General features: G+C 48.1%; 1 protein-coding gene across 1 annotated transcript; it reads left to right on the top strand.

Moving 5' to 3' along the window:
• The first annotated feature begins 8,716 nt into the window (after positions 1-8,716).
• LOC129500147 (histo-blood group ABO system transferase-like) lies at positions 8,717-13,400 on the top strand. Its single transcript, XM_055310271.1, has 3 exons — positions 8,717-9,710; positions 10,860-10,900; positions 13,194-13,400. The coding sequence occupies exons 1-3, from the start codon at positions 8,717-8,719 to the stop codon at positions 13,398-13,400; spliced, it is 1,242 nt and encodes a 413-aa protein (XP_055166246.1).
• The last annotated feature ends 361 nt before the right edge of the window (positions 13,401-13,761 follow it).

The raw sequence follows: 13,761 nt of genomic DNA, 5'->3' as shown, positions 1-13,761 counted from the left end.
TTTTGAGTTCTCTGAGAATGTCCTCACCAGCTGAGCCATGGCTCCACTTCCAACTCTCACAGCCTTGATCTCCTAAGGTGCTGTTAAGGGCCCGTACCTGCTCGAGGTTCGACTCACAGAAGCTTCTGGGCAGACTGTTACAGAGCACATTGATTATAAGGTACTCATGCCCTCTTTTCTCCTGAGGTCCTACCTCTGTGCAAGGCGCGCCTGGAAACTGGGTGTCCAGGGTCACTGAGCTGAGTAAGATTCCCAGACTGGAAGAATATTCTTGAGTTCAGTTCTGATTTGAGGTTGTATCCAAAGAACCAGGTAGCCGGACCCAGTCAGTGGGCCACTAGAACTTCTGGGCCAGCATGTAGGAGAGAAGTCCGGACTCCTCAAATAGGCTCTGGGAACTGGCTCATGATGATCACTGAGCAGGTCAAGGACAGAGATTGTGATGAAAGCAGGGCAGGGCCTGAATAGGAGGTTAGAGGGCTTGTGCTTCAGTCTTCCCTTGACATTTACTGGCTGTCAGACCTTTACAAAAAAAACCCTAAATTTCCTGAGAGTCAATAAAGTTGAGAACAGAATGTCTTCAAGGTCACATCCAAGACAGGTGATGTGGGCCATCATTCAGAAGGCCTGATTTGGTAACAGTGCTGCAAGAGAGAGATCCTACAGATCAATGATTGTTTGCCTTTATTCCTCTTATAGTCACTTAAAATTCCACTGCGTACTTACTTTGCAGATACTCGGGCTTACACTGTGGTTAGGGTTAGGTTGCTAAACTTGATGTGCATTATATTGCTGACTCCTGAAAACAGGGCTGGGGGATGGGTGCTGCACTATCCTCACGGTCTGAATGGGGAAACATGCTCCCCATTGGGTGCATGGGGAGAGATGGGTGCCCAGTCCACAACGACATGGCTTAACTGGCTAAGTGTTGAAGCCAACTAAGCAGCCAGACTCCAGGATTGGAGTCTGATCCTCTGCCTTGCCTGTAAGTCCTGTGTGGTTTCCTTTTTCTGGGCTCTTTTCCCAGTCAGGTTGCCATATCTGTTGACCCTAGGCAGCGCCCTCAAGATGGAGCAGGGAACCTGGCCCATTGCCATTTTCCTTTTTTTTTTTTTTAATTTTTATTTATTTATGATAGTCACAGAGAGAGAGAGAGAGAGAGAGAGAGAGAGGCAGAGACACAGGCAGAGGGAGAAGCAGGCTCCATGCACCAGGAGCCCGACGTGGGACTCAATCCCGGGTCTCCAGGATCGTGCCCTGGGCCAAAGGCAGGCACCAAACCGCTGCGCCACCCAGGGATCCCCTCATTGCCATTTTCGATTCACCATATTGCCAACACATATATCTCCCTCTGCAGTCCTAGGCATTTCCAAGTATATGTCTCTTGGGAAAATAAAACCTCTGGCACAGACTTCTCCTGGCCCACTGTGGGACTAACAGTTGTTAGAAAAGAGCCCTGTGGTGTATGGGGAGCATCTGCCATCTGCACTCTGAAGCTGGCTGGTGGTCTTGTGTTGCTCTGTGACACCTTGTTTCTCCCCTCCCACAGAAGTAGGTGGTAGAGACATGGTTTTTTTTCTTGTCTTTACTCTTTCTTTCTTTCTTTCTTCTTTCTTTCTTCTTTCTTTCTTTCTTTCTTTCTTTCTTTCTTTCTTTCTTTCTTTCTTTCTTTCTTTCTTTTTGGCATAGTTTTTCCAGGCTTTCTGAAACCTTCTCAGGGTGGCTATGAGTGTGTTAGGAGGAGGGAATAAGTGGGTTTTGATGAGTGTCTCAAGACTTTGACACCTTGCCTTCGTGGCCCAGTTTGTGAACATTTGTGTCATCTTGATTGTCACCCCTAGTCAATAATGCTAATGCCTCTTCCCTCACAAACCATCCCCTACCAACCCAATCTCTTCCCTCCCCCATCACTCCCATCAAATATATCCCATTACCACATCCTCACATTCTACCTCCACTCTATATTCCATATTCCATTCTTATAAATATTCACATTATCATCCAAATTTCCAAATTACACCTTTATTATTTTTCCTCCATATATACCCATTCCAATCCCATTACCACAATTCTTAAACCCCACCACCCCCTCCATCCTCTTACCTTTCCATTTTCCCTTCCCCCCCCCACCTATTATACTTCCCCAGCACAAGACTCAGCACGACTCTCACCTATATTAATTCCATCAATTCCATTCCATCCATCACCTTCACCCATCCCCCATTATTACACCTTTACCCCCACCATTCCTTATTACCACTTACACATTCAACCACCACACTCCACCCCCCCCCAATTTACCCATTCACCACCAACCCCATAACCCCATTCCCTAACATCAACCCCAATCACCCACTCTATCCCCCCCAAACCCCCCAATCACACCAACCTCCCAACAAAACCCAAAATCTCTCCACCCCACCCCCCAATCCACCTCACCACACCTCCACCCACCCAAACCCCTTATACCATACCCCTATCCAAACTATGTTAGCATTGCAACACTCGCTGTAACCCATACCCCAATTGATGCCTCATCATGTGTCAGGACCTTTTCTTTCAAAGATTTAAAAAAATTTTTAGGGCAGCCCAGGTGGCTCAGCGGTTTAGCGCCTCCTTCAGCCCAGGGCGTGATCCTGGAGACCTGGGATCCAGTCCCATGTTGGGCTCCCTGCATAGAGCCTGCTTTTCCCTCTGCCTGTGCCTGTGCCTACCGCCCCCCCCCCCGCCCTGTGTGTGTCTCTCACGAATAAATAAATAAAATCTTTAAAAATCTTTTAAAAATTTTTAAAATTTATTATTTTTTAAAAGATTTTATTCATTTATTTAGACAAAAGGGGCACAAGCAGGGGGAGCAGCAGGCTCCCTGCTGGGCAAGGAGTCCAATGTGGGGCTTGATTCCAGGACATTGGGATCATGACCTGAGCTGAAGGCAGACACTTAACTAACTGACTGAGCCACCCAGGTGCCCTGAAGATTTTTTTAAAGATTTATTTATTTATTTATTTATTTCAGAGAGACAGACAACGGGGAAGGGCAGAGGAAGAGGGAGAGAGAAACTCTAGTAGACCCCACACTGAGTGAGGAACCTTATGCAGGACTCTATGCAGGACTCTATGCAGGGCTCTATCCTACAACCCTGAGATCAGACCTGAGCTGGAACCAAGAGTCAGATGCTTAACTGACTATGCCACCCAGGTACCTCTCTTTTATTTTTTATTTTATTTATTTTATTTTATTTTATTTTATTTATTTTATTTTATTTATTTTATTTTAATTTTTGGTACCCCTCTTTTAAAGCTTTTATTTTTAAGTAATCTCTCTACCCAACAGGGGAGCTTAAAATCTGAGATCAGGAATCACATCCTCTACTGACTGAGCCAGCCAGGTGCCTCCTATTCTTAGAATACAATGTACTCAAATCCTTTATGTTAATAGAGCCATCCTTGCCAGGAGCCCTACAGAAGCCATTCGCCTGGTCTAAGTAGTCTCAGCAACCTGCCACGTCCAGATGTCTAACTGGAGGATTCCAATATTCAAAGCTTTGAATTCACCAGCAAGTGTTTATTCTTTGGGCTAGAGATTGGGCTCTCTAGAGTGTGGGGGGATGCTGCGTGGACCATGGCTGTGACTTCTGATTGGGGCTGGATGTGAATGCCTTCAGGATGTTCTTCCTCAGCTGAACTTGTTATGGGGTGGAGAAGGTGAGGAAGATGACAGTCACACAGCTAGAGTGTCTGAGCACTTCTGTGGACCAGGACCTGCAGGTTCACATGCATTATCTACCAAATTTCAGCCTCCCAGTGATCTTGAGACATGGGAGTAATCCTCATAGTCTTACAAGTAAGGAAACTGAGACTCAGAGAGAGCATGAAGAACATCTGAAGAATGTTGCATGGCCCCCAGGCAGCAGAGTCTGCTGGAGAGACTGGCTTGGCAAACTCACCTGTGCCTGTGAACATATTATAGTCCCCTGGGCCTCTGATTTACATCTAAAGAATGGGAACAACACCTCCATTTCCATGGAGAGCTTTCGTGAGAGCAAAGTAAAATAATTGGTACAGAGGGGCTCCTGCCAAGCAACTTATGAAGAAAAAGAACAAAGGTTTGGTTCTTGGTTACAGCTGAGCCTGGCTGGGACCAAGAAATTGCCTCTTATGCCTCAGTTTGCTCTAATCCCAACTGTGCAGTGGTGGACCAAGCTGCCTCCACATACTGTCACTACAAGGTCTTATATACAGAGCTGGGTTCCAGGGTTCCAGGACTTTAGAACTCCTCCGATGGCTCTATATCATAGCCATGCCTAACCCCCACCACTCTCTTACAGTAACAGTATAGTAACAGTAACAAACCCACTCAGTAACAACCCACTGAGAGCTACCCTCAGGTAGCTCTCAAAAGAGCCTGCTAGGCGTTCACCATAGGGACCTTCTCAGGTGTTTCTGTAATCCTTGTGGCAAGGAGCCTATGCGATGTACCCTGAGCTGAACATGTTGGTAGTCGCTCATCTCCTTGTGATGTGTGCTCTGTAGGTGGCAAGGGAAGGCTCTTTGCTCAGGATGAGATGTGGCTTGAGGGCTGCCCTCACCCCTCAGCTCCACTCCACATCATGGGTAGAGACTGCTTCAAAAAGGGGGTATGGAGGTACCTGGGGGGCTTATTCGGTTAAGCAACTGCCTTCAGCTCAGGCCATGATCTCTGGTTTCTGGGATTTAGTCCCACAATGGGCTCCCTGCTCAGCAGGGAGTCTGCTTCTGTCTCTCCCTCTGCCCCTCTCCACTGCTTGTTTTCTCTCTCTCTCAAGTAAAATAAAATAAAATAAAATAAAATAAAATAAAATAAAATAAATAAAATAAAATAAAATAGGGTATGAATCCCTGCCTCTGTGGAAGCTAAGGGGAAGGAAGGTAGAACAGGGAGGTTGTAGGCAGAGGATCTGCACTTCAAGTGCACATGAACCAGGAGGTACAATCCACTGCTCGCCCATTCCAAAGGCTTACAATCCCCAGGGCTACCGAAAAGGTACTAGCCACTCAGATGAACTGCATGGGTGCAAGGTCTTGGGTGAGTACCCTGACCTATAGATGGGTGTACGGGGACAATGGGTGCCCTGTCCAAAGATGAGGAAGAGGTAAGTGAAAGTTAGTTTGTTCTCACAACATAGGTAATATACTGGCTGTTGCTCAACTTCCACAGAACTTCCTGAGGACGACTAGGTACCAGGGGAAACTCTCAGTGTTGCTCTCCCCTCTCCTTTCCTCTAAACTGTAGAATCCTTGTCTAATCTGGGGTTGGAGAAAATATCATGATAGGATATCCTGCATCTCTGATATCCAAATTTAGGATTTGGAGGTAAAAGCCTGAATTTGTCTTTTCATATGTGCTTCTGACATATCATTTCCTCCATAATCATAGGGCCCCACCCCATTTTCACCCCGGGCCTACCTGAGTTCACATGCAGCTGTAGTGGAGCCCCAGCCCCCGGCAGACATATTGCCTCCTTAAACACTTGCGTCTCTCTTTGACTGCTTGGTAGCTTTCTCCAATAGTGGGAGCTTGGTGGGCCATTGTCAGGCTCATTCTGAAAGTGTGGGGGTGGTTAATATACACAGGGAATCCTTTAAAAAATACACACCGCCTTGATCTCTAGTGAGTCAGTTTTGGTGAGTTCCATGCTGTCTCAGGGTTCCCAGTAGGTTTGAGACCTAGTTGTTCATAGCCGTGGCTTTTCTCCCTCCCAATTTCTCACTCATTCACCCTGAAATCACATCTCAAATGAACACCCTGTCCTCACAACTTTGTCTCAAAGTCTGCTTTGGCAAGAACAGAACTTCTTATAGCAAACCAGGTACAGCTGCCTAAAAAGGAAGGAGAGGTGACAAAATAGAAGGCCAGTGAAGAGAGTAGGGTGAAGGGTAGGGACAGGGCATGGTTGTTGATCCCTCAGAAGGAAACTTGGTTGAGTAGTGAGGTTTTCTAGGGACCTCTAGGTTTATCTAGGGATTATGCCATGTAAATTCCCAAACTGTCCTCCTGCCAACGTGTTGCTCTGGTACCCTTCTAACTTCAGCCCATGGGAATCCTTGGGAGTCCAGGCAGAAGGATGCACTAGCCACTTGCTCAGGGCCTGGGATCCAAACAGAGACATACAGAACAAACTCTGGATGCCTCCCATTATAGAGGCCACAGGACTGAGATCTGTCCCCCACAAAAGAAAAATCCTAGATCCAGTACACAACTATGGACAGTACTCCTGCCAAATCTCATGATGAAGACTGGCAGTGGCAAGTACAGTATGTGGACTTGCTGTTGTCTTAGCTGGAAGATTCTCTTTGATGTTTTTTTTTTTCCCCAAAGTATAAAAGGAGGATAAACTTATTCAAGAGAATTCTTCTTGAGGTCACTCGGGGGATGCCCAGGAATCCTCCATCCTTATTCAGAACATTTCCCCACTTACTCCCTCATGCATAAAAAGCAAACTTTTGCTTTCATGTTGGGTCATAGGGATCAGTTTTCTGTGATTGTGTAAACATTCAGGTATGGGAGACACTTGAGGCTTCAGTCATCATCCTATTTATTGTAATAAAATATTCACAACATAAAATTTACTGTGTGTTAACAAAGTCAGCTGTGTCTTCTCTTGAAAGTAGTGCTTTTATGAAGAGGTCCTGGAGGGCCCCGCGGTGGTGTGCCGTGATGCTGCCCATTGTGGGCTGAGCTTGGTCTCTCTGATGTTAGTGGGACCCAGACAGGCCAGCTCTGAGGAGGTGTGTCTGCAGGGGAACTTGTGAACAGGTCCAAGGTGTTAGCAGAACTTGTGCTGGGCCTCTAATCTTATGCTGGATCCCCCTGAAGCGCCGTGGCAGGTAGGTGTTGTGAGGGACGGTGTGGGACACTGTCATTTCTATGCATAGCTCGGCCAATGTCACAATCCAGACCACAAAGAGAAGATGACCTGCATTAGAAGACACTCAGAACATACTTCCTCCCTCTCCTGATGTACTCGACACTGTTCCGAGAAGACTTTATAATCAATCCCTGGGAAACCCACTTCTCCAGCCACCACTTCTGCATGAAAGCAGGATCAAGGTGTCCCAGGGCAGTACAACAGCACCAGCTCACTTCATGGTACAGGCGGCAGGTTCTCCTTATCTGCCGGGGGCCCCCACCTTTTTTTTTTTTTTTTAACCTGCTGTGGGTTCCACAGTGTGGCAGGAGAGGTCTGTGTCCGATGCTTCATTTTCTGGAAGGTACATGTTTGGAATCTCCCAGGATATCAGAGGGAGGAGATTATGAAATGGCAAGATGATAAGGCCAGAGTCAACAAAGGGCACTGTCTGGAGGCCTCTGTTGGAGAGACAGCTGGCATGTGAAGCCTAAGGTGAAAAACCAAAGAATCTGACTTTTAAAAGAACCCAGTAAGGACAGACCTCAAAGACACCAGCAGACAAAGACAGCGGACCAGTGGACGATATTCTCAAGTCTGGCTGCTAAGGCAGCTTCAGCACTGACGAGCCAGCCACGTGCTCGTGGGTCAGTCACCTGCCTCTCTGAGGCTCTTTCTCCATCTGTACAACGCTAAGAACATAGCATATGTCTCCCAAGCTCTTTCTAAGAATTGAACAAGATAATGCCCATTACGCTTAGCAGTCTAATCCTAACAGCAGCGTAAGGCTAGTAACATAAAAAGCAAATGCGGGACACCTGGGTGGCTCAGGGCTCAGGTCATGGGACCTAGTCCCGCACTGGGCTCCCTGTGGTGGGCCTGCTTCTCCCTCTGCCTATGTCTCTGCCTCTCTCCGTTTCTCTCATGAAAAAATAAAATCTTAAAGTAAATAAATTCTAGTGGATCTCAGGTAATCTTTTTTTTTTAAAGATTTTATTTATTTATTCACGAGAGAGAGAGGCAGAGACAGAAGCAGGCTCCATGCAGGGAGCCTGATGTGGGACTCGATCCAGGGTCTCCAGGATCACACCCTGGGCTGAAGGCGGCTCTAAAACACTGAGCAACCAGGGCTGCCCGATCTCAGGTAATTATTAAGAGATTAAAGGAAAACAATTTCCAATCTGTAGACCTTCCATTCGCATCCACCATGGCTTCGAAGTCAGGCCTCTGAAGGATGACCCTTGTTAACTGTGTGGATATGATCTTGAAGACAATCTGATCTTGACTTTTTGGATTTTTTTTTTTTCAAGAAACTCAGTGCTAGCTCACAGCTGTTAAATATCATAAATCCTGACCCTGTGGTCAGGCTCTGGTGACTGCTACCCTGCCCTGCTTTCATCATAATCTCTGGCCTTCAGCTGTTTAGTGATCTCCCTTGAGCCAGCTCCCTGAATCTGTTTCAGGAGCTCTGGCTTGTCTCCTACACACTGGTCCTTAAGTTCTAGCTCTCTGTTGACTTAAATCCTGACACCTGGTCTCTTAGACAGCATCTCAGACGAAATCTGACTTTCTGAAGGTCTCCTTGGATCCTGTCTTTCTCCGCGGGGCATCCCAGATGTCCCTGTGCCCAAGAGCCCACTTGCACCAGGCCCAGGCCTCAAGGTAGGCTGGGCTGCTGGAGTGGTGAGCAGGAAGTGTGAGTGTGGGTACTTTAGGGTCGGGATATCAGCTGCACTTTGCCTCAGTGAGACAACTGAGGGAGGACAGTTGGGAGAGACAAGGACCCTCATCTTGGAAGAGAGGGGAGGTGTGTCCTCTAGTCATGCAGGCATGGCTCAGCTGCTGCAGATACTGGCTGCGACACAGAAATGCTGCTCGCTTCGAGCGACCTTCCTTCTCATAGCGCTCATCATGATTTTCTTTAGTTATAAGAGTTACCTGAACCCAAGAAGCCAGAAGCCAGAAAGCACCCAGGCTGATGTAAATCTGACCGTGAGAGAACGCAGGGGCCTGCAAAGTGTGAAATTATCAAGGATGCTGTATCGCCAGCCCCAGGTGCTAACACCCGCTAGGAAAGATGTCCTTGTTGTGACCCCTTGGCTGGCTCCCATCATCTGGGAAGGGACTTTCAATACTGACATCCTGAATGAGCAGTTCTCACTCCAGAATGCCACCATTGGGTTAACTGTATTTTCTATCAAAACATACATGATCTTCCTGAAGCAGTTCCTGCAGTCTGCAGAGATGTACTTCATGGTGGGACACAGGGTGAACTACTACATCTTCACTGACAAGCCTGAATATGTTCCTTATCTTAACATCCAAAAAGGAAGGCAGATAATCATCCTTGAGGTCGAGAGCTATTATGACCACTGGCAGGACATCTCCATGCAGCGCATGGAGATGATCAGTAATTTTTGCCAGGAGCGCTTCCACCAGGAGGTGGATTACCTTGTGTGTTCAGATGTGGACATGAGGTTCAGTGACCACGTGGGCGTGGAGATCCTCTCCTCCTTGTTTGGCACCCTTCATCCTGGCTACTATGGGCTGAATCGGACTGACTTCCCCTATGAACGTCGGCCTCAGTCACAAGCCCATATTCCTAAAGATGAGGGGGACTTTTATTACATAGGGGCCTTATTCGGGGGGTCAGTGCCAGAGGTTTACAGGCTCACCAAGGCCTGCCACGAAGCAATAATGGTCGACCAAGCCAACCACATCGAGGCCATTTGGCATGATGAGAGCCACCTGAACAAGTACCTGCTTTACCACAAACCCTCCAAGGTCCTCTCCCCTGAGTACCTATGGCATCAGCAGCAAATGGATCATATGCATGACCAAGAAATGATCTTGTCCAAAATCATAAGGCGGAAAAAATTGAAGGTCTTGAAGAAGAATTACCAACTCAAAAACTGGTGAGCAGAACTTCCAGGGAGGGCTCAGAGAGAGGCAATGCTCAGCGAGCCTGAGTCTTCCTCCAAGCATGCAAGTCTTCACTAAAACCAGTTTTAGCATAAAGGGTATGACTCTGCTTCCTTTTTCTGCCTGATTGAGGCCTGGAACCACCTCTCCAAACTTAGGCCTAACGTGATCCCCTCTCCCATCTTCCTGCAACCACCAAACACACAAATTTAGGCTGGCCTGATTTTTGGATTCAAAGCACAAATTCCCAGGGTTACCACCACCTATAGCTTCTCACTATGTGCTCTGACCACCCTTTAGGATTGAGGAGGGCAGTGGTCTCCGCTTGTCCTGACAAAGGATCAGAGATAAGATCTTTTCCAGAAGAAGAAAGGAGGCCTTCAGGCACAGATCACTACAATAAGTGTAATCAACATCTCTTACCATACATAGTTACAGTTTTTTTTCCTTTTTTTCCTTGTGGTGAGGACTTTTAAGATCTACTCCCTTAGCAGTTTTCAAATATACAATACAGTGTTATTAACCATGGTCGTCACGCTGTCCATTAGATCCTCATAACTAATTTATAACTGGAACTTTGTGCTTTTGACCCCTTAATCCATTTTGCACACTCTCCAGTTCCCCCTAAAACAATCACCAATGTGTTCTCTATTTCTGTGAGCTTGGTTTGTTGTTGGTTGGTTTGTTTTTTAGATTTCATACATAAGTGAGATTATACAGTATTTATCTTTCTGTATGACTTATTTCACTTAGCATAATGCCCAAATGGCGGGATTTCATTCTTTTTAATGGTTGAATAATATTCCATTGTGTAGGTGTGTGTGTGTGTGTGTGTGTGTGTATACACATCAGATCTTCTTTATCCTTTCACCTATGAAAGGACACAAAGGTTTTTCTTAAATCTTGGCTATTGTAAATGATGCTGCAGTGAACATGGGGTGCAGGTAACTTTTAGTGTTGGTATATTCATTTTCTTCAGTGATGACCCAGAAGTGGAATTACCAGGTCACATGACAGTTCTGTTTTCAATTTTTTGAAGAACCTCCATACTGTTTTCCTTCCTGGCTGCACCAGTTGAAATGCCCACCAGCAGTGCCAAGGGGTTCTCTTTTCTCCACATCCTTGCCAAAATCTATTATTTCTTGTCCTTTTGATAGCAGCTGTTCTGACAGATGTGACATGATAGCTCATTGTGGTTTTGAGTTGCGTCTCCCTGATGATGAGTGATGTTGAGCATCTTTTCATCATCTGTTGGTCATCTGGATATCTTCTTGGGAAAAATATCTATAGAGATCCTCTGCCTGTTTTTTATTCAGATTGTTTGTTTGGTTTGCTGTTCTATGAGTTCTTTATATATTTTGGGTATTAACCCTTTTCAAACATATGACCTGCAAATATTTTCCCCCAACCAATAGGCAAAAGTCGTCAGCTTCAAGCCAAATTATCTCATTGCAGAAGCTGAAAACTACCTGGAAAGTTGTAGAGTCCCTTTAGGGCAGGAGGAGAACATGAAACCGCTCCTCTTTCCTGGCCTTTAGCTTCTTCATCCCAGCACATTGCCATCTGTCCACTGGAGCAAAGCAGGTCTCCCCCACATTTCCCCCAACCCCTAGCTGTCTGCCTTTGGTCCCACACTCAGTTTAGCAATTTAGGGACTTCTAGGGCCCTGCCACTTTCCTATTGTCTGAAAACAGGGAAGTCACCCGGTAGCAGTCTTTATTTTTTCTTCTGTGGTTGATCAATTTTCCTAATTTTAGGTACCCTTTCTAGCTTTTAGGCTCCAATTCTGAGTTGTATATTTTTCTGTGTCACTGCTGAGTAACCAATTTTCTATAAGAACAATTCTGGAAAGTATTTTCTCGCTAATGTAAAGTTATAGTGTCCTTGTGGGGCTAGGGGAGCTTCACAACCCCTGTGGCAGCCGAACAGATCCTGCCCTCAGGCCTCCCTGTCCCCTTCCTGGCTCTTCTCCCCAGCCACATCTTCAGGGTTAAGAGGTGTCCCAGAGCTGGCCATCAGTCTTTTCAGCCTTCTCTCCCGCCAGAGGCCTCACACTCGTGACCTCTAACTGCTCGCTTGGGTGCAAGGGAATACAGCTGCTGCTTCCATCATCTCCTTTCTCTTGTTCAGTTTTATTATTTCAAGATTATTTATTTATTTATTCATGAGATACACACAGAAAGAGAGAGGCAGAGACGCAGGCAGAAGGAGAAGCAGGCTCCCTGCGGGGAGCCCAATACTGGACTGGAAGCTGGACCGCAGGGTCACACCCTGAGTCGAAGGCAGATGTTCAGCCACTGAAATATGACGTTTCTCTGGTGGTTTTGTGAAGTGTGGCCATCTCGTTGAAACCCATATGTTGTTTAAAATGTGGACTCTGGGGATCCCTGGGTGGCGCAGCGGTTTGGCGCCTGCCTTTGGCCCAGGGCGCGATCCTGGAGATCCTGGATTGAATCCCACGTCAGGCTCCCGGTGCATGGAGCCTGCTTCTCCCTCTGCCTGTGTCTCTGCCTCTCTCTCTCTCTCTCTCTCTCTGTGTGTGTGACTATCATAAATAAAAACATAAAAAAAAAATGTGGACTCTGGGTGGATTGATCTGCCTCACTATGTTTTAAGTTTTGAAGAAAGTGAGTCTGTGTGCGTTGTCCATCGCTCTGTTGTGTCAAAGGCATCTTACCTCTCAGGAACAGGTAATAGGGGTTCAGCCGGGGGGGGGGGGTGACTCCTGTGAGGGGATTGGGAAGCCCTGCTGTGGGCCGCAGATGGAGCCACTGCGGCACCTCCAGTCTTCCTCATAGCTCTGTCTTCCAGGACCCCGTTACCACCAGCCAGGAAAGCATCTTCCCGGGGCAGTGAGCATGTTGAGGCTGCATGTGAGAAAAAAAAAGTCCTTTTGACTTTGAATGTAAACACTTTGTGGTGATGAGTCTGTGCCTGAGCACCCTTGCTTCTCACCTGAGCTGTCTTCCTTCTTTTCCCTACCTGAAGCTGGAATACAGACACCTCACTGCACCTGCTGCAGTCTTAGAAGATGAGTTCTAGTCAAACAGGCATGACGTAGCTCTGAGTGCGCAGAGGTCCCCTGTGCTGGGGGGTGACTGTGGCAGGCAACCTGGCAGGAGATGTCGGGCGGTGAGGACAGGTGATGTACGTGGTCGCTGAGCTCCAGGACGGGAGCCAGACAGAACCGGGCTAAATCTAGGGAATCTAGGGCCTGTCACAGACTGCTGTGTGATCGTGGACCGGCGGTTTTCTCCTCCTGAGGCTGCATGGGAGGGGCTATTGGAAGGCTGACAGTGTAGATGCCACCCCGACTTCACCAGCCCAGGGGGCGAAAAAGTGTCAATAGCCACGGGAAGCCTTTCTCTGCCTCTCGCTTTATTAGGACGAACTGGAGGTGCCAGCAGACACGGCAGCTGCTTCTGGGAGTGCGGCCTGCACAGGGAGCAGGGCCCGGGAGCCCCAGGAGCAGCCCCGGGCTGTGGGCTCAGTTACAGCGCTGCCGGCCACAGGGGGGCCTCCTGGCCGCCGCCGCGGGGCGCTGCTTCGGGGTCACGTCCTCGCCGGGATGCCGCGGGCCCACCCGGCCTGAGCACCTGCGCCGGCCGCCAGGACCGAGCTCCGTCCCCATTGCGAGTGGGTCCTGCGCCCGGGCCTGGGTCCCTCACGCGTGGGCAGGGGCCGCCCGGTGCCCGCATCTCCACGGCAGCTTTCCCCTGGGGTCGCCTCCCGGGCAGACCTCGGGCTGGGAGCGCTCCCCCCGGAGCTGGCGCGGGGCGGGGCGGCGCAGGGTGAACCCTGAAGCACCGCGGCCCCCGGGCTCCAGCATTTCTCAGAGTAGCTCAGAGGTCAGGGGGCAGAGTCCGCGCCAAAACGGACACTTTACCAACGTTAACTTGTCCGGCCACAGAGAGGGAGGGACATTCAGGACTTTTTCATCTTCTGTGGCCAAT

Source organism: Nyctereutes procyonoides, unplaced genomic scaffold (genome assembly GCF_905146905.1).
Source record: "Nyctereutes procyonoides isolate TBG_1078 unplaced genomic scaffold, NYPRO_anot_genome, whole genome shotgun sequence".
Classification (NCBI taxonomy): Eukaryota; Metazoa; Chordata; class Mammalia; order Carnivora; family Canidae; genus Nyctereutes; species Nyctereutes procyonoides.
This window is presented reverse-complemented; position numbering and strand designations above follow the sequence as displayed.

Bases quoted from the DNA above. Each gene is read 5' to 3' on its own strand.
- LOC129500147 (XM_055310271.1), top strand. From the start codon at position 8,717: ATGGCTCAGCTGCTGCAGATACTGGCTGCGACACAGAAATGCTGCTCG. The intron at 9,711-10,859 runs ATCATATGCATG...AACCTCCATACT, and splicing joins ATGGCATCAGCAGCAAATGG to GTTTTCCTTCCTGGCTGCAC. The intron at 10,901-13,193 runs GTGCCAAGGGGT...TCGCTTTATTAG, and splicing joins AGTTGAAATGCCCACCAGCA to GACGAACTGGAGGTGCCAGC.